Below are 20,440 nucleotides of genomic sequence, written 5' to 3' on the forward strand. Positions count from 1 at the left end.
TTCTCAGTCCTCCAGACCTGAGATCACCGCTCTCAGAGACTCCATCTTGAATTTGAATTCCCTCAAGAAGGGGTTCAATGACTTTAGGTTTAATATGGGCCTTACCGAACCGTCGGTACCACAAACAAGTTTGAGTAATAACCCTTGTGTTGTAGGTGAGGTGGAACTGGAACAATGACATTTGTTTGAACCAATTTTTGAATGGCTTCCTGTAGGATAGCACTTTCTGTCAGCGAAGCTGGTAAGCCTGATTTGAAGAATCTGTGAGGTGGGAGCACTTGAAACTCCAGTCTGTTCCCCTGGGCAACAATATCTTTTACCCAGGGGTCTAGGTATGATGACGCCAAGATGTGACTGAAACCTTTTAGTCTTGCTCCCACCTGCCGTATCTCCAGGCTGGGAGGCCCACCGTCATGCTGAAGACTTTGAGGAAGCAGAACCTGGTTTCTGTTCCTGAGAACATGTTGGTGCCGGTTTTCTGGATTTTTCCCGACCTCCTCTAAAGAAAGTGGAAGGGGGTTTGGATATTTTAACTTTTGCAGTCCGAAAAGACTGCAGTGTAGACGTAGGATAAGATTTCCTAGCCGGTGGGGCTGCTGAGGGAAGAAAGGTTGACTTACCCGCAGTTGCCATGGAGATCCACGCATGCAATGCGTCCCCAAACAGAGCCTGACCTGTGAAGGGTAGGTTCTCCACACTGTTCTTGGATTCTGCATCCGCAGTCCATTGGCGTAGCCAGAGTCCTCTGCATGCCGAGACTGCCATGGAAGTAGCCCTTGCATTCAGCATGCCAAGGTCCTTCATGGCCTCCACCATGAAACCTGCAGAATCCTGTATGTGACGCAAAAACATTTCAGTGTCACTCCTATCCATAATATCTAAGTCCTCTAGTAATGTGCCTGACCACTATACTATGGCTTTAGAAATATCCACGCACAAGCAATAGTGAGCCTTAAAGCTACACCAGTAGCTGTGTATGGTGATTTGAGCGTAGTCTCAATCTTGCAGTCAGCCGGCTCTTTTAAAGCGGTTGAACCAGGGACAGGTAAAACCACCTTTTTTTGACAAACCTAGATACAGAAACGTTTACTATAGGGGGTTTTCTCACTTCTTTCTATCCTCTTCAGGGAAAGGTAAAGCAATGAGAACCCTTTTTGGGATCTGGAATTTTTTCTCTGGGTTTTCCCAGGATTTTTCAAACAAAGAGTTTAACTCCTTAGAAGCTGGGAAGGTAAGCGAGGATTTCTTACTTTCCGTAAAATAAGATTCCTCTACCTGCTCGGGTACCTTTTCAGAAATATGTAAAATGTCACAAATGGCTTCAATCATTAGTTGCACCCCTTAGCAAGTGATGCATCCCCCCCACCCCCAGTAGATCCCCATCACCATCCCCTGTATCAGAGTCGGTATCAGTGTCAGCTTGCATTATCTGGGCAAGTGTACGTTTTTGTGGGTACGCACGCAGCTTCCCGCACAAATTGTATTATACTGGCCTGAGGATTTTTTTGCTAACAGCGGGATTAGCCCCTGTCAGCTGCTTGACCAGTGTAGGGTGATCAGCGCTGGCTCAGGACGCCCCTCAAAGCGCCTACACTGTGTTTTGCTGAGCCTTCCTGGAGCGCAGCCTGTCAGAGCTGCGCTCCCACCCTTGTGCCACTATTCCCACCGGTGACCTGCTAACCGAGCCGCTGCGCTGTACTCACCACTCTTCTTTCTTCTGGCTCTGTTAGGGGGTGGCGGCCGTGCTGCGGGATTGAGCGGTCGCCTCGCGGGCTTGCGATCAGCACCCTCTGGAGCTCAGTGTCCTGTCAGTGGAGTAGAGGACCATTAACTTCAAGAGTTGGTTCCTACTCCCCCCCCCCCCCCCCAAGTCCCACAAAGCAGGAAGGCTATTGCCAGCAGCCTTCCTGTAACCTAATTAACTCTAGAAAACAACAAAACTAAGAAAACTCCTATGGAGCTCCCCTAGCTGTGACCGGCTCCTCTGGGCACATTTTCTAAACTGAGTCTGGTAGGCGGGACATAGAGGGAGGAGCCAGCCTACACTATTAAACTCTTAAAGTGCCCATGGCTCCTAGTGTACCCATCTATACCCCATGGTACTAAATGGAACCCCAGCATCCTCTAGGACGTAAGAGAAACAGATGTGTATTTTTCCACAAAAATGTATCTTTGATGCAATGTAATGCAATAGAGCTCATGAGCAGCTTATGCTGATTAAAATGATATGCGGAATGCCTATAGTCTGTGTTTAATTGCGGCTGTATCTGCATCCGAAATGTTATGTTCAGGAAAACTCTATAGCATAGCATTTTGTATGCAAATAGTCGCAGTCACACACAGAATATAGCCATACTGCATATCATTTGAATCAACAGAAGCTGCTCATGCGTCCTATTACATTACATTTTCGTGGGGAAAAAAATCGCAAAAAAAAAAGGTGCTTGGTGCTACCGAGTCACACAGCACTCACTCATTATGTGTAACACGACTTGTAGCGCATGGAGCAAAGATGTAAGTGGACACATCTGTATGATCAAATGAAATGGTTACAGCTAAAAAAAAAACAGATTTTATGCTTACAAATATCAGTAAAAAAAATAAAAAGATAATTGCAGCTAGCCTTTACAATTCAGTAAAGAACAAAAATGAGGTACAATTGGAAATACCTATAGTATGTGTACATATCCTAGATACAGTAATTCACATTTTATGTTAAAGTTAGAAAGGAACATCTTTAGAATGGGTTGGTTAACCTTGATGACATACAGAGAGGTAAGGAAATAGAACCAAGGCAATGGAGAGACTTTGGGGGTCATTCCGACCTGATCGCACGCTGCCGTTTTTCACAGCGCAGTGATCAGGTCACTGCTGCGCATGCGTATGCACCGCAATGCGCAGGCGCGTCATACGGGTATAAAGCGGATCGTTGCTGGACAATGGAGTTAACAAAGAATCTATTTGCACAGCCGATCGCAAGGAGATTGACAGGAAGAAGGCGTTGATGGGTGTCAACTGACCGTTTTCAAGGACTGGTTGGAAAAACGCAGGCGTGTCCAAGCGTTTGCAGGGCGGGTGTCTGACGTCAATTCCGGGACTGGACAGGCTGAAGTGATCGCAGCGGCTGAGTAAGTTCAGACCTACTCAGAACTGCACAAACTATTTTTGTAGTGCTCGGCTGCACAGGCGTTCGCACACTTGCAAAGCTAAAATACAGTCCCCAGTGGGCGGCGACTATGTGTTTGCACGGCTGCAAAAAGTAGCTAAGGAGCGTTCAACTCGGAATGACCCCTTTTGTACTTGACAGATAACATTGTTTATTAAAATGAAATACCCACAATAACAATAAGCACAACGTAGCAATACTGTAAATGCTGCAGGTTGGAGGTAAACTTTATGGAAATGCTTGGTAGTGAGATGGAATATCATGTGTAATAAAATGAAGCTAGCTTTTAAATACTGTAAATTCAAGTCTACCTTTATTTATATGTAAAGATGTTTTGTTAGTTTTTTACTTACTAGACTTGGCCATTAGAATTAAAAACAGCATATTCAGACAGTAATCTTCTTACTTCTGTTTAGGCCATCATATGCTTCTTTCATTTCCCCATATGGATTAACGTGTGTTAAAATGTCAATCTATGTTGTAGCAGAGAGGATTGTAAATGAGGCCATCTGTCATGATTACTCTGTGCTTGATTTATTTTTTAATAAAATAAACAGGGCGTAGTATAATAAAGCCAAAGCAGTATATTAACACTAATACTTGGAATTTTCATAAAATCTGCCTTTGGCATTTAGAGTTTTTTTCTTCCATCATGCAAATATTGTGTATTGGAACTTATTGGTAATTTTATTTATTTATGTTTAGTTTAGTTTTATGAAACAGCGTGATAATTAACTATTTCACAGGTCTAGTGCTGCACATATGTATTATGCAGGAAGACAGGGCATTTTCATTAGTTGAACCACTTACACTTTAGGGCGAAAGGCGGAATTACTGGTGCTGTGTTTTAGAAATGTCACTCCATTCTCAAGTCTTCCTGCAGAACCCCTTGTTCTAGTTATTCTTGTTTCTCTTTTCTTTTCTGGGGAGGTATGTAGACTTCTCTAAGTGACTGCAGTGCTGTCAATATTTCTATTGGGAAAAAAACTATATAATTACATAAACTTTATAAAGCAGTACTTTACATTAAGGGCCTGGTTTACAATAGGCACTCTTAAATAGTCGTAGGTTTATGGTTGAAAAATTGCTGCATTTTGCTTGTATTAAAGATTCTATAATATGTGTAACTCCAAGTACAGTATAATATGCATCAGATGCATCAAGATACACTCTTGGAAAAAATGTATGACAGATTCAATGGAGACTTATTTAAAATGTGCGGACTAAATTCGATTTGTTGGGAGAGAAACGTAGCCCAAGGCCTGTACTATAATTAGGTGGACTTTAGTGGTTGCTAAGGGAGCAAATGATTAGCGTTCCCTACAACACTGAATGAGTGACATACTGTCATATCCACTGTTTGTAATGACCCTAGACTCCAGCCACTGACATGAAGGAGAAAGGGCAGTCACCTTCCTATATGTGAAGATGCTGGTTACTTGACTATATTGTCACAGTCAAGCACCACACTTCCAGTCCCAGAAAGAAAAGATGCCACTCCAAACTCCCCCCTTCTAACGTAGACAGTCAGATGAGGAAGTAATACAAGGGTGGTCCCCCAGAGCTCATGTTTTCTCTGGACATACTATAGCTCATCTGTAGACACAATGTAAAAATACATTTTATCAATATTTCTGTTTATACAAAGAACAGGCAGTTTTTTCTCTACATTCAAATAAAAAATAAAAGAAGACACAAAACATTTAGAAGACTAATTACAAAGCTATCAAGGGCAGGGTTGCATTTAGGTCATGTTGGCGCTTATAATACTACAGGATCCATTCTAGCATGTACATGCACCATTGTCATGTGGGCATTTAGTTCTTCAAGTGCAAGCAGGCATGCCCAAGTGTCAAGGGTTTTAGTTCCACAATAGTACATTATTTGTTTTTTACTTAAGCAATTATGCTACCACCCTATGCATGGGGCTCCTTATGGAATTCTGCCACATGCTGACCAGGCTAAGACTGGTTTCACATAGTGACAGGATAACTCCACACTCTCTTCCTGTTATAGTAAGACCACCCCAGCCTGGCATACCCTGGTGTTGTTTGCTGCTTTTGCAGAGGAACTTGAAGCTTATTGTCTTGCTTTTTGGATTTAATCGGGCTTTATATACAGATTGTTTGTGCTACACGTGCAAGCCTATACTCTACATTTGTTTGCTTGCCCATCATTTAAAGTTGGATGTTAGTTTAGCTAAAAGTAAGATTTTTGTTATTACGCAAGCACGGTATAATGCGACACTATTTTAACATTTTTGTAACTTTTACTTCTGGCCCCTATGCCTGGGTATTCACTTTACTTCAGGCCATTTATCTAACCATAAAATCTAGTAGTATTCTTTGTTATGCTTGTGTGTGTAGTAATGAAGAAGCTTATATGTACATGCTGCTCTAGGTCAAAAGCCTGGTGCACACTATGCCAATCACTGAGCAGATCAGATAAATGCTCTTCAGAGTGATTATCTGATCAGTGTGTACTCCTACATGTGTATAAGTAGCACTACTACTGTGGGCATTATGTGTAGGGGCCACTACTACTGTGGGAATTGTGTATAAGGGGCACTACTGTGGGCATTGTGTATAAGGATCACTACTGTGTGGCATAATGCATATAAGAGGTACTACTCTGGCTTTTGCCCATTCCACTTCACTGAAACTGCTCTGGTCAAAGTCACCCGTGACTTGCTTTTGGCCAAATCCAGGGGTCCCTTCTCTCTACTCATCCTCCTGGATCTCTCTGCGGCCTTCGACACTGTGGATCATCCTCTCCCCTCCTCCGCACCCTTCAGTCAATTGGCCTCTCTAATACTGTCCTTGCCTGGTTCACCTCTTACCCTGCTAACTGCTCCTTATCGGTGTCTACCTCTAGCTTACCTTGCTAACCGCTCCTTCTCGGTGTCTACCTCTAGCTCCACCTCTCCCCTTCCTCCCCCCTCCCCGTTTGTGTCCCCCAGGGTTCTGTCCTTGGCCCCCTTCTCTTCTCCCTGCACACCTCTTCCTTGGGTTCGCTCATAAACTCCTTTGGCCTATCAATAACACCTCTATGCGAATGATATGCAACTATACCTCTCCTCTCCTGACCTATCTCCCTCTGTACTCTCTCAGGTATCTAGCTGTCCTCTCTGCCATGTCCTCCTGGATGTCTAAGCACTCCCTGAATCTCAACTTGGGAAAAAACGAACTCATCAGCTTTCCCCCCATCCAGAATCTCCACCCCACAATATTTCTATCACTGTTGTCAACAATATCATCTTCCCCGTTCCCCAACTCCGCTACTTGGGCGTCACTCTTGACTTCTCCCTCTCCTTTGCCCCCCACATCCAATTTCTGGCTTAATGCTGTCGATTCCAGCTACGCTACATCGCTCGCATCAGGCTATTCCTCTCCCAGAGTGCGACTAAACTTATTATCCACTCACTAGTCATCTCACGGCTCGTCTGTTGCAACATTCTCCTCACTAGCCTCCCACTCTCCCATCTCGCTCCACTCCGATCTGTTGTCAACTGCGCAGCTAGACATATCTTCCTCTCCCGACACCACATCTGCCACTCCCCTTCTACAAAACCTACACTGGCTCTCATTCCCCCACAGAATCCTCTTCAAACTCCTCACCCTCACATACATACAAGGCGCTCTCTAATTCCACTGCACCATACATCTACAACCTCATCTCCCTACATACTCCCGCCCGCCCACTCTGGTCGGCCAATGACCGTCGCCTCTCATCTACCCTGGTCACTACATCCCATGCGTGAATCCAAGATTTTGCCCGCACTGCTCACTAGAACAAGCTCCCTTGCTCTATTAGACACTCCCCGACCTTGCAAAGCGACAAACGGGCACTGAAAACTCACCTGTTTATCAAAGCATACCCTTCCACATAACCTAGTCTTGAGGCCGCTCTTCTATCCTCACGACTTGGCCATCTCTGCCTTGCTTAATTCCTGACACGAAGCCACATTTCGCTTGCTTGTACATCATGTCACCCCTCTCTCCCTAGATTGTAAACTCCTTAGAGCAGGGCCCTCCTATTCTCACAGCCCTCTTATTTTTTACTTCAATTACAGCTCTCTCCCACTCAGTGACTGTCTAAACCTGCATTTCCTTTTGCTCGTGACTGTTCATCTCTTCCAATGGCTGCCCACCCCCAGTAGTATGCCGATTTACTCCTTTGCTTCCTTATATCTCAGCTGTATTGTGCACTGAGAATTGAGGTGATAATTGTTATCTGTGCTCAGCTTTTAGTTTTCTGTAATGTTAAGTTCTGTATACCCCGTGTTGTTCTAATGTGTGTTGTATGTACGGCGCTGCGAAACACTTGTGGCGCCTTATAAATAAATTGTAATAATAAAAATAATACTTTGTAGTGTGACATCAATAAGGAAAAAGGGACACTACTGTGTGTCGTAATATGAATCGGGCACTACTTGCGGTGTAACGTTAATAAGATTGTGCTACACTGTGTGGTGGAGTTTCAATTGGGGATACTACTGTGACCATGCCCCTTCCTTGTGAGACCACACCCTTTTTTTGCAACAAATTGCAAGGTGTGCATTATCCCTTTATAAAGTATGGGAGGTAGGGCACAAATTTATAGTTTGCATAGGGGTGCCGAAAACCCTAGCACTGGCCTTGGCTCTGCCTAATGGAAGGGGGGTAGGTGGTGGGGAGAATAAGTTCCACCTCCTCTTCAGGACCACTTTTAAGCCCTATATATAAGGCAATAACTGTAAAGTTGGACAGTATTGGATTTGCAAGTCTATTTACTAAGCCTTGGATGGAGATAAAGTAGACAGAGGTAAAGTACCAGCCAATCAGAATCTCACTGCCATGTCACAGGCAGGGTTTAAAAAGTGACAATTAGGAGCTGGTTGGCTGGTACTTTATCTCCGTCCACTTTATCTCCATCCAAGGCTTAGTAAATAGACCCTTTAGTTTTGTTAAAGGAATTTCATCCCTGAATGTGTTGGAGCCAGTGAAAGAAATTGCTGAGGCCAAGCAATGGAATATTGGCAAAAGAGGTAGATTAATCTGGGTTAAGTGTTTTCATTTGGCTGAAGAGGAGACAGACTATTAGGTGAAAGGCCAGTAGGGATAATATTGCAATAGCTGAGACAGGAACTGAAAGGGGAGCAAGTTAGTTTTGTAGGATATTTTTATGAGAGAGGGGCATGTCCTGCCAATATTCAGATTTATTCATGAGATGCATTTAACATTATTTTGTGATTAATTGTATGAAGGAAGAGAGCAGAATCATTGTTAACACTGAGACGTTGGACTGGAATAGTACAGTAGAGACATATGGGGTATATGCAATTGCGGTCGAATTCCGGCTGGAATTCGACCGTTTTTAAATTCGACACAATTCTACAGTCAGACACCCTCCCGCCGGGACCCGAATTCGACATATTCAATAAAAAACGGATTCGACAGTCCCGCTGTAGAAAAACGGACCAATTGACGATAGTGTGCGTCCTGGATTCGACTTCATGGACATCACAAAACGGAGTAAAAAATTGTGGGGGGAAATGCGTGGGGTCCCCCCTCCTAAGCATAACCAGCCTCGGGCTCTTTGAGCCGGTCCTGGTTGTAAAAATACGGTGGTGGGGGGGGGGGGGGGAATGACAGGGGATCCCCCATATTTTCACAACCAGCACCAGGCTCTTCGTCCGGTCCTGGTGCCAAAAATACAGGGGACAAAAGTCGTAGGGGTCCCCCGTATTTTTCACACCAGCACCGGGCTCCACTAGCTGGAGAGATAATGCCACAGCCGGGGGACACTTTTATACCGGTCCCTGCGGCCGTGGCATTAAATCCCCAACTAGTCACCCCTGGCTGGGGTACCCTGGAGGAGTGGGGACCCCTTAAATCAAGGGGACCCCACGCATTTTTTTCAGGATTTTTAACCCCTTCCCACTGAAAAACATGCTCTGATCTCTCCATATTATTTTAGTCAGTAAAAAAAAAAATATTCTTTTAAAAAATATATAAATAATACTTGTGGCTCCTAAAAGACAAACCAAGTACATAATCCCTTCTAATATAAATAGATATGCTATTAGCAATAAAAAAAAACACAAAAAAAACATGTTTTTACATTTTTTTATTAGATTCCGCCAGCAAAATGAGGTGGACTGAAATTGACGAAATGACTGTCGAAAAGCACTGTTGTCGAATCGACAGTCTTCAATTGAATATACTTTTGTCGAAAAGCGGCATTTTTACCATTGCAGACATGTCGAATTTGAGTAAATGTCAAATTGCAAAAAGTCGAATCTGAAACGGCAGGTTTTTTGTCAAAGTACTGTATTGCATTGTCGAATATTTTTTCTGTGTCGAAAATGCCCCGTTTTTCGACATTTGCGGCAACTCGACGGCAATTGCATATACCCCATAGGAGTTATTCAATTGTTTGAAAAGTCAGTTGGGAGTCTGTTTATTCCTATCTAATGGACAGGGAACAAAACAGACACCCAACTGACTTTTCAAACAACTGAATACCACCCATAGCTGGAATTGTTAATTGTAGTACAGATTGTGGATGGTGTAGGTAGGTTTGAAGACACCTGACTTGTTTTTCAGTGCTGCCTCATTTTTCTTTCTCAACTGACACATCGTTAATTGTCATGTAACCTCACTTTTCTCATATATACTGTACTATTTTTCATACAACACTGGAATTTAATTTAGTCATTGACAATATCATTGTTATTTTAATTACATGTGACACTGACTCTTAACTAAGTCCATCAATGTTGCCAGTTTTCAGCATAATTCCAGTGTCTTAGAATTAAATGAATGTATGTTGGCTAATTGTCACACAATGGAAGGTGTTGTTGGCACATTGAACAATTGCCACTGGTAGGTGAGGGACTGCTCACCCACAGGTTGCAGTTCTACCTAATGGCAGTTACAGAGCACGACAGACATGGTAAAGGTTATTAAGCAGAAAGATACATGGTAAGATGACGACTTAGACAATCATATGGCAAGCACAAGAATGGTCATTGATTAGCCAGGTCAAAAATATTAATATATGTTGGGGGCTAAATTATGTAATAAAAATGGTTATTATTTTTTTATATTAGTTCTGTATTTATTTAGTTTACCCTTTTCTTAGTTTTAAAGTTTGTTCCTTATCTATGTTACCATCCCTATTGATGTTATGGTATATTGCCTATCTGTTATGGTCTTATATTGCCTAACAGGAAATCAAATTGCTGTTAAGTATGAGTCAGACCCTTAAGAGTTAAATCCCTTTGGTCTCTAAGGGGTTAAGGATCTTCAAACTTTTATATAATTTTTGGTTTAATATGTTGAACTTTAAAATGCTTTTGAGGATTCAGCACCACCTAGTGGAAAATAAGTTGTCCTCTTTACAATTTGGATGTGGTCATGTGCCTGAATTTTAAAATCAACTCTTTGCCTTGGAATTTCTTTTGTCATAACTGAATCTTGATTTTAAGAAAAAAAAAAAAAAATGTAAATTTATGAACCTTTATTTTTAATCCTAATCTGCATTTGATTAGTTGTCATTCCTTCCCAGCTAAAGTAAATGTATTCTACATAACTGCTGGTTACCATATAATACAATTGGTGATTTCTTTTTCCCTAAATATATATTTACTTTAGGATATACATGATCCCTGTGAGACTCTTTAGATTTGGGGGAGGACTGTCTCAGTTTGTCCTAAGTGCACCTCGGGAGAGGGAACATTTTGGCACCTGCTGTGGACTTGTCCCACGGTTGTTAGATTCTGGAATGCTGTTATTGTATACACGGCTATCCCCAGGGATATACTTACTCCCATAGCATGTATTTTATCAATAACTAGCTGGAGTACCCGGCGTTGCCCAGGATTTTAAGAATGTTTGTTTACAAAAATTAATTTAAATATTAAACACACAGTATAAATAACATAGTATAAAAAAAGCATGTAAAATGTTATACACATCAATAAAATGAAAACCCAATGTGCTGCTGGGGGACCATGCTACTTCCACTATAACTTAGTGATGAGCGGATTCGGTTTTACTCGGTTTTACTCGGTTCTCAAAACCGAATCTTATTGGCTATCCAAAACACGTGACATCAGTGAGCCAATAAGATTCGGTTTTGAGAACCGAGTAAAACCGAGTAAAACCGAATCCGCTCATCACTACCAGTGTGTGGGTTCGTGCTACGTCCATTCCCCTCCTCACATCATGTCACTGCCCCTGTCACATGCAGCCCTGTCATCACTGACATATCATGCATGTCCTGATATAGTCTGTGCTGCTGGCCCACCCCTAGGGGTGCTAGTGGTGTGTCTTACCCCCACAGTGTTTGTTCCCAGCTTGTAAGTCATATGTGTACCAAGTTTGTTGTAAATTGATCTAGGCATTCTGCAGTTATGCTGTCTCCTGAAATAGTCTGTACTGCTGTCCCACCGCTAGGGGTGTCTAACCCCCACAGAGTTTGTTCCCAGATTGTAAGTGAGATGTGTACAAAGTTTGGTGTAAATTGCTCCAGGCCTTCCATAGTTTTGCTGAAATACTCTGCGCTGCTGTCCCCTCCCCTCCCCTAGGGGCGCTAGGGGTGTCTAACCCCCACAGAGTTTGTTCCAAGATTTTAGTTCAGATGTGTACCAGGGTGGTCATTCCGAGTTGATCGCTCGTTATCTTTTTTTCGCAACGGAGCGATTAGTCGCTAATGCGCATGCGCAATGTCTGCACTGCGACTGCGCCAAGTAAATTTGCTAAGAAGTTTGGTATTTTACTCACAGCATTACGAGGTTTTTCTTCGTTCTGGTGATCGTAATGTGATTGACAGGATGTGGGTGTTTCTGGGCGGAAACTGGACGTTTTATGGGAGTGTGTGAAAAAACGCTGCCGTTTCTGGGAAAAACGCGGGAGTGGCTGGAGAAACGGGGGAGTGTCTGGGCGAACGCTGGGTGTGTTTGTGACGTCAAACCAGGAACGAAACTGACTGAACTGATCGCAGTGGCAGAGTAAGTCTCGAGCTACTCAGAAACTGCAAAGAAATTTCTAATCGCAATTTAGAGAATCTTTCGTTTGCAATTTTGCTAAGCTAAGATTCACTCCCAGTAGGCGGCGGCTTAGCGTGTGCACTGCTGCTAAAAGCAGCTTGTGAGCTAACAACTCGGAATGAGGGCCCAAGTTTGGTGTAAATTGCTCCAGGCCTTCCACAGTTTTGCTGGCTGCTGACATACACTCTGCTGCTGTCCAACCTCTAGGGGTGCTTGCGGTGTCTGCCCCCCCATAGTGTTTGCTCCCAGAGTGTAAGTCATATGTGTACCAAGTTTGTTGTAATTTGCTGCAGGCATTCCAGAGTTATGCTGTCTGCTGAAATACTCAGTGCTGCTGCCTCACCCCTAAGGGTGCTAGGGGTGTCTTCCTCCCACAGTGTTTGTTGCTAGATTGTAAGGCATATGTGTACCAATTTTTGAGTACATTGCTCCAGCAATTCCGGAGTTATGCTGTATCCTGATATTCTCTGTGCTGCTGTCTGCCCCCCTAGGGGTGCTAGGAATTTCAACTTGTTTTAGTTGCCTCCGCCATGTTTTAATACTCTTGTATGTGAAATTTCACGATCTTCGCTTGTAAACTGTGGATTTGTATAGAAAGACAGAAGGACAGATTTTCATTTTTAAATATTAGATTGATGAAAACCTTTTGGCTAAATGTGCTAGGCATTATGTTGATTAACCTCTGTACCCTGAATTTGGCTGGCTTCCTCTGGACCTGTTCTAGCAACCTGGAAATCTCTGGTTAATGACACAATTCTGCATGAAACATATATATATTTGGCTAGGTGCGGTGAACAGACATTTCATAACATCTGGGAAAGGTGCCTTTACTCGCCATATGTCAATTAATTATATATGAGTGTTTTTGTCAGATTTGATTAAGTTCTCCCTTCAATACTGCATACAGAAGAGCTATTCGTGGGATGCATACAGGTTCAATCTAATGAAGCGAGGGTTACAGTGCCTGATAACTATGAGGATACCTGTTTTCTTGCTTTTCCTCACTCTGTGTTTATTTTCTGCAAATATGTGAACTTCTGTTCTATGCGCTGGAGTTGTAATAGCCCTGAACAGTATATGTGACATATTACTGAGACCACACAGACTCCTTTTCTTATGTTTTATATATTTTATTTTCCTGTCATGTTATGTTCATGCAAGTATAAATGTAAAAATTGTAAAACTCAATGAAAACTTATACATTTAAAAAAAATTATATATATATATATATATATATATATACTTTTTCTTAATATTAAAGATGTATATTTACAAACAAAAACTTCATCTATATCAGAATATGAAATTATTTTTATTAAATGCAGAAAAAAAAGTTCTTCTCTAGGCTCTTTAATGTGGTCAGCATTCATGTAACCTTTATCTGCTAGGGAAAACACTGACACAGAAAACAGTGAAACTGAAACAAATTTGCCTATGGTAAAACAACTTGTATTGTGAAATGGTAAATGTCACTGTTTAGTACATTTTTTTACTCGCTTATAAGTTTAGTCTTCTATCTATGAAAGCACATGGAATGTATTTAACCAAACAATTGTTTTACAGGCCATATATGTCTATTGGAACATTAAGGGATCAAGTCATTTATCCGGATTCAATGGACGACATGCATGAAAAAGGATATCAGGACCAAGACCTTGAAAGTATTCTAGACATTGTACATCTTAATCATATCGTACAGAGAGAAGGAGGTAAGTGCTGCTGCACTGTAGGTGAACTGTTTTTGTTCAATAGTATAAACATCACAAATTTCCATTGTCTGCATTTCTATATAAATCTATGAATGCAAAACAAAGCAACTTTCTCCAAGAAAGAAAGAACAGGTTGAAGAGATTAAACTATTGAAGCTCTTGTGCAGCATACATTGTAACCGCTATAAACCTTATGATGTATTAGGGTCAGTATAAACAAAATGCCCATCACAAAAAATAAACTATAGCAACACCAGAGAGCTGTGTAAATAGCTATATTGTGCTTTTGAATACTTACAGCTTATACCAGTGGTTTCCAAACTTTGTTGAATCAAGGCGCCCCGGCGCCCTAGAATATCCGAATTTTTTTCACGGCACCCCTAGGCCAAAAATTTCTTATTGAGAAATTTAGAAAGAAATATTACATTAAGTAGATTGTGTTTATATGTCATCCTTAGGGTCAGTTGTGTGGTGAGGGACAAGATTTGCTTCTGTTTGGCCACATATTTTATGACTGGCAGCCACCAGCACTGGTTTTGCCTATTATATTGACCATGAATAATTTGAACTGGTCCTGGACCAGCAACCCAGGGCACCCCTGCAAGTACCCCAAGGCACCCCAGGGAGCCACGGCGCACAGTTTGGGAACCTCTGGCTTATACAGATGCATTCACCATCTGTTAACATAGAGATCATTGATCCATATTTTAAATGTAGTGTTGCTACACACTTGAGTACATTTTGGGGGTCATTCCGAGTTGATTGCTCACTACCAGTTTTTAGAAGCCGTGCAAACGCATTGTCGCCGCCCACTGAGGAGTGTATTTTCACTTTGCAGAAGTGCGAACGCCTGTGCAGCAGAGCGCCTGCAAAATCTTTTTATGCAAAACAAGACCAGCCCTGTAGTTACTCTTCGTGTGCGTTGACTCTAACGACGGAGGGACGGCTTTGGACGTCACACACCCGCCAGTGAACGCCCAGCCACGCCTGCGTTTTTTCTGCCACTCCTGCGTTTTTCTGAGCACTTCCTGAAAACGGTCAGTTGACACCCAGAAATGCCCACTTCATGTCAATCTTCCTGCTTTCGGCCGTGCGACTGGAATGTTCGTTACACTCTGTGCAAACCCACAATGCTCATTGTACCCATACGACGTGCCTGCACATTGCGGTGCATTCGCAGAAATGCCGATTTTTAGCCTGATCGCTGCGCTGCGAACAACGGCAGCTAGCAATCAACTCGGAATGACCCCCTTTATCCTTTTTTTAGGCAGAGCTTCTAGCTGATAAAGCTAGTGCTTGACTGGGCCCTTCCTGCATTTTGCCCATAGTAAATATACCACTAATGTACAGTATCTCAGAATGTTTAGCACATAGGGGCTGATGCGAGTTGAATGCAAGTTGACTCTAACTGCTCACGCCAATAGCGTATCTATAATGGGTGCAAGGTGTGGGTACACACGGGCCCCTAGGTCCACACTACATACCCTGCATCCATATATTATTATTATTATTATTATTTCTCTAACGTCCTAAGTGGATGCTGGGGACTCCGTAAGGACCATGGGGATTAGTGGCTCCGCAGGAGACTGGGCACAACTATAAAGAAAGCTTTTAGACTACTGGTGTGCACTGGCTCCTCCCACTAAGACCCTCCTCCAGACTTCAGTTAGATTCTTGTGCCCGGCTGAGCTGGATGCACACTAGGGGCTCTCCTGAGCACCTAGAAAGAAAGTATATTTAGGTTTTTTATTTTACAGTGAGATCTGCTGGCAACAGACTCACTGCATCGAGGGACTAAGGGGAGAAGAAGCGAACCTACCTAACAGGTGGTAGTTTGGGCTTCTTAGGCTACTGGACACCATTAGCTCCAGAGGGATCGACCGCAGGACCCGACCTTGGTGTTCGTTCCCGGAGCCGCGCCGCCGTCCCCCTTACAGAGCCAGAAGCAACGAAGAGGTCCGTAAAATCGGCAGCAGAAGACTTCGGTCTTCACCAAGGTAGCGCACAGCACTGCAGCTGTGCGCCATTGCTCCTCATGTACACCTCACACTCCGGTCACTGATGGGTGCAGGGCGCTGGGGGGGGGCGCCCTGAGGGCAATATATGACACCTTGGCTGGCAAATATACATCATATATAGTCCTAGAGGCTATATAGATGTAAAATTACCCCTGCCAGTATTCCAGAAAAAGCGTGAGAAAGTCCGCCGATAAGGGGGCGGGGCTTCTCCCTCAGCACACTGGCGCAATTTTTCCCTCACAGTTCCGCTGGAAGGAAGCTCCCTGGCTCTCCCCTGCAGTCTGAACACTACAGAAGGGTAAAAAAGAGAGGGGGGGCACTAAATTTAGGCGCAGTATAGATAATATATATATATATATGATATATATAAAAAAGCAGCTATAAGGGAAAACACTCATTGATAGTGGGATCCCTGTGTTATATAGCGCTCTGGTGTGCGCTGGCATACTCTCTCTCTGTCTCCCCAAAGGGCTTTGTAGGTTCCTGTCCTCTGTCAGAGCATTCCCTGTGTGTTTGCGGTGTGTCGGTACGGCTGTGTCGACATGTTTGATGAGGAGGCTTATGTGGAGGCGGAGCAAATGCCTGTAAACGTGATGTCACCCCCTGCGGGGTCGACACCTGAGTGGATGGTGCTGTGGAAGGACTTACGCGACAGTGTCGACTCCTTGCATAAAAGGTTTGACGACATACCTATTGTGGGACAGCCGGCTTCTCAGCCTGTGCCTGCCCAGGCGTCTCAAAAGCCATCAGGGGCTCTAAAACGCCCGCTACCTCAGATGGCTGACACAGATGTCGACACGGATACTGACTCCAGTGTCGACGACGATGAGACTAATGTAACTTCCAGTAGGGCCACACGTTACATGATTGAGGCAATGAAAAATGTGTTGCACATTTCTGATGTTACCCCCGGTACCACAAAAAAGGGGTATAATGTTTGGAGAGAAAAAACTACCAGTAGCTTTTCCTCCATCTGAAGAGTTAAATGAAGTGTGTGAAGAAGCGTGGGCTTCCCCTGATAAAAAGCTGGTAATTTCTAAGAGGTTACTAATGGCGTACCCTTTCCCGCCAGAGGATAGGTCACGCTGGGAAACATCCCCTAGGGTGGATAAAGCGCTCACACGCTTGTCAAAGAAGGTGGCACTACCGTCTCCGGATACGGCCGCCCTGAAGGAATCTGCTGATAGAAAGCAGGAGGCTATCCTGAAATCTATATATACACACACAGGTGTTATACTGAGACCGGCTATTGCTTCAGCCTGGATGTGCAGTGCTGCTGCTGCGTGGTCAGATTCCCTGTCAGAAAATATAGATACCCTAGACAGGGACACTATATTGCTAAACGTAGAGCATATAAAAGACGCACTTTTATACATGAGGGATGCACAGAGGGATATTTGCCGGCTGGCATCCAAAATTAGTGCAATGTCCATTTCTGCCAGGAGAGGGTTATGGACTCGGCAGTGGACAGGAGATGCAGATTCCAAACGACACATGGCAGTTCTGCCTTATAAGGGTGAGGAGTTGTTCGGGGATGGTCTCTCGGACCTCGTTTCCACAGCAACAGCTGGGAAGTCTACATTTTTACCCCATGTTCCCTCACAACCAAAGAAAGCACCGTATTATCAGGTACAGTCCTTTCGGCCCAATAGGGGCAAGCGGGTTAAAGGCGCGTCCTTTCTGCCCAGAGGCAGAGGTAGGGGAAAGAAGCTGCAGCATACAGCCAGTTCCCAGGAGCAAAAGTCCTCCCCCGCTTCCTCTAAGTCCACAGCATGACGCTGGGGCTACACAGGCGGAGCCAGGTACGGTGGGGGCCCGTCTCAAAAACTTCAGCAATCAGTGGGCTCGCTCACGGGTGGATCCATGGATCCTTCAAGTAGTATCTCAGGGGTACAAGCTGGAATTCGAGACGTCTCCCCCCCGCCGTTTCCTCAAATCTGCCTTGCCAACCACTCCCTCAGGCAGGGAGGTAGTGTTACAGGCAATTCACAAGCTGTATTCACAACAAGTGATAGTAAAGGTGCCCCTACTTCAACAAGGAAGGGGTTACTATTCCACAATGTTTGTGGTACCGAAACCGGACGGTTCGGTGAGACCCATTTTAAATTTGAAATCCTTGAACACATATATAAAAAAATTCAAGTTCAAGATGGAATCGCTCAGGGCGGTTATTGCAAGCCTGGACGAGGGAGATTACATGGTATCACTGGACATCAAGGATGCTTACCTACATGTCCCCATTTACCATCCTCACCAGGAGTACCTCAGATTTGTGGTACAAGATTGTCATTACCAATTCCAGACGTTGCCGTTCGGTCTATCCACGGCTCCGAGGGTCTTTACCAAGGTAATGGCCAAAATGATGATACTCCTTCGAAAGAAGGGAGTTTTAATTATCCCGTACTTGGACGATCTCCTGATAAAGGCGAGGTCCAGAGAGCAGTTGTTGGTAGGGGTAGCACTATCTCGGGAAGTGCTACAACAGCACGGCTGGATTCTAAACATTCCAAAGTCACAGCTGGTCCCTACGACACGTCTGCTGTTCCTAGGGATGGTTCTGGACACAGAACAGAGAAAAGTGTTTCTCCCGGAGGAGAAGGCCAAGGAGCTGTCATCTCTAGTCAGAGGCCTCCTAAAGCCAAAACAGGTGTCAGTGCATCACTGCACGCGGATCCTGGGAAAAATGGTAGCTTCCTACGAAGCGATTCCATTCGGCAGGTTTCATGCAAGAAACTTTCAGTGGGACCTGTTGGACAAGTGGTCCGGATCGCATCTTCAGATGCATCGTCTGATAACCCTGTCTCCGAGGACAAGGGTGTCTCTGCTGTGGTGGCTGCAGAGTGCTCATCTTCAAGAGGGCCGCAGATTCGGCATACAGGACTGGGTCCTGGTGACCACGGATGCCAGCCTTCGAGGCTGGGGAGCAGTCACACAGGGAAGAAACTTCCAAGGACTATGGTCAAGTCAGGAGACTTCCCTGCACATAAATATTCTGGAACTGAGGGCCATTTACAATGCCCTAAGTCAGGCAAAACCCCTGCTTCAAAACCAGCCGGTACTGATCCAGTCAGACAACATCACGGCGGTCGCCCATGTAAATCGACAGGGCGGCACGAGAAGCAGGACGGCAATGGCAGAAGCCACAAGGATTCTCCGATGGGCAGAAAATCACGTGTTAGCACTGTCAGCAGTGTTCATTCCGGGAGTGGACAACTGGGAAGCAGACTTCCTCAGCAGGCACGACCTCCACCCGGGAGAGTGGGGACTTCATCCAGAAGTCTTTCAAATGATTGTAAACCGGTGGAAAAAGCCACAGGTGGACATGATGGCGTCCCGCCTAAACAAAAAGCTAGAAAAATATTGCGCCAGGTCGAGAGACCTGCAGGCGATAGCTGTGGACGCTCTAGTAACACCGTGGGTGTACCGATCGGTTTATGTGTTCCCTCCTCTTCCTCTCATACCAAAGGTACTGAGGATAATAAGGAGAAGAGGAGTAAGAACTATACTCATTGTTCCGGATTGGCCAAGAAGAGCTTGGTACCCGGAACTTCAAGAAATGATGACAGAGGACCCATGGCCTCTACCGCTCAGACAAGACCTGCTGCAGCAGGGGCCCTGTCTGTTCCAAGACTTATCGCGGCTGCGTTTGACGGCATGGCGGTTGAACACCGGATCCTGAAGGAAAAGGGCATTCCGGAGGAAGTCATTCCTACGCTGATTAAAGCTAGGAAAGAAGTAACCGCAAACCATTATCACCGCATATGGCGAAAATATGTTGCGTGGTGTGAGGCCAGGAAGGCCCCAACGGAGGAATTTCAGCTGGGCCGTTTCCTGCACTTCCTACAGTCAGGGGTGACTATGGGCCTTAAATTGGGTTCCATTAAGGTCCAGATTTCGGCTCTATCGATTTTCTTCCAGAGAGAACTGGCTTCACTACCTGAAGTTCAGACTTTTGTTGAGGGAGTGCTGCATATTCAGCCCCCTTTTGTGCCTCCAGTGGCACCTTGGGATCTCAACGTGGTGTTGGATTTCCTAAAGTCACATTGGTTTGAGCCACTGAAAACCGTGGATTTGAAATATCTCACGTGGAAAGTGGTCATGTTGTTGGCCTTGGCTTCGGCCAGGCGTGTATCAGAATTGGCGGCTTTGTCATGTAAAAGCCCTTATCTGATTTTCCATATGGATAGGGCAGAATTGAGGACTCGTCCCCAGTTTCTCCCCAAAGTGGTATCAGCTTTTCATCTGAACCAACCTATCGTGGTGCCTGCGGCTACAAATGACTTGGAGGCTTCCAAGTTGTTGGATGTAGTCAGGGCCCTAAAAATCTATGTTTCCAGGACAGCTGGAGTCAGAAAGACTGACTCGCTCTTTATCCTGTATGCGCCCAACAAGTTGGGTGCACCTGCTTCAAAGCAGACTATTGCTCGCTGGATCTGTAGTACGATTCAGCTTGCACATTCTGCGGCTGGACTGCCGCATCCTAAATCAGTAAAAGCCCATTCCACGAGGAAGG

General features: G+C 44.5%; 1 protein-coding gene across 1 annotated transcript in view; it reads left to right on the top strand.

Annotated features, from left to right (window-relative positions):
* The window catches only part of ABCD2 (ATP binding cassette subfamily D member 2), a 197,581-nt gene that overhangs the window by 112,464 nt on the left and 64,677 nt on the right, over positions 1-20,440 (top strand). Inside the window, exon 7 of the mRNA XM_063927090.1 lies at positions 13,764-13,909. Within this exon, the coding sequence (XP_063783160.1) occupies positions 13,764-13,909 (146 nt within the window). The remainder of the gene's footprint in view (positions 1-13,763; positions 13,910-20,440) is intronic.

Source organism: Pseudophryne corroboree, chromosome 6 (genome assembly GCF_028390025.1).
Source record: "Pseudophryne corroboree isolate aPseCor3 chromosome 6, aPseCor3.hap2, whole genome shotgun sequence".
Taxonomy (NCBI): domain Eukaryota; kingdom Metazoa; phylum Chordata; class Amphibia; order Anura; family Myobatrachidae; genus Pseudophryne; species Pseudophryne corroboree.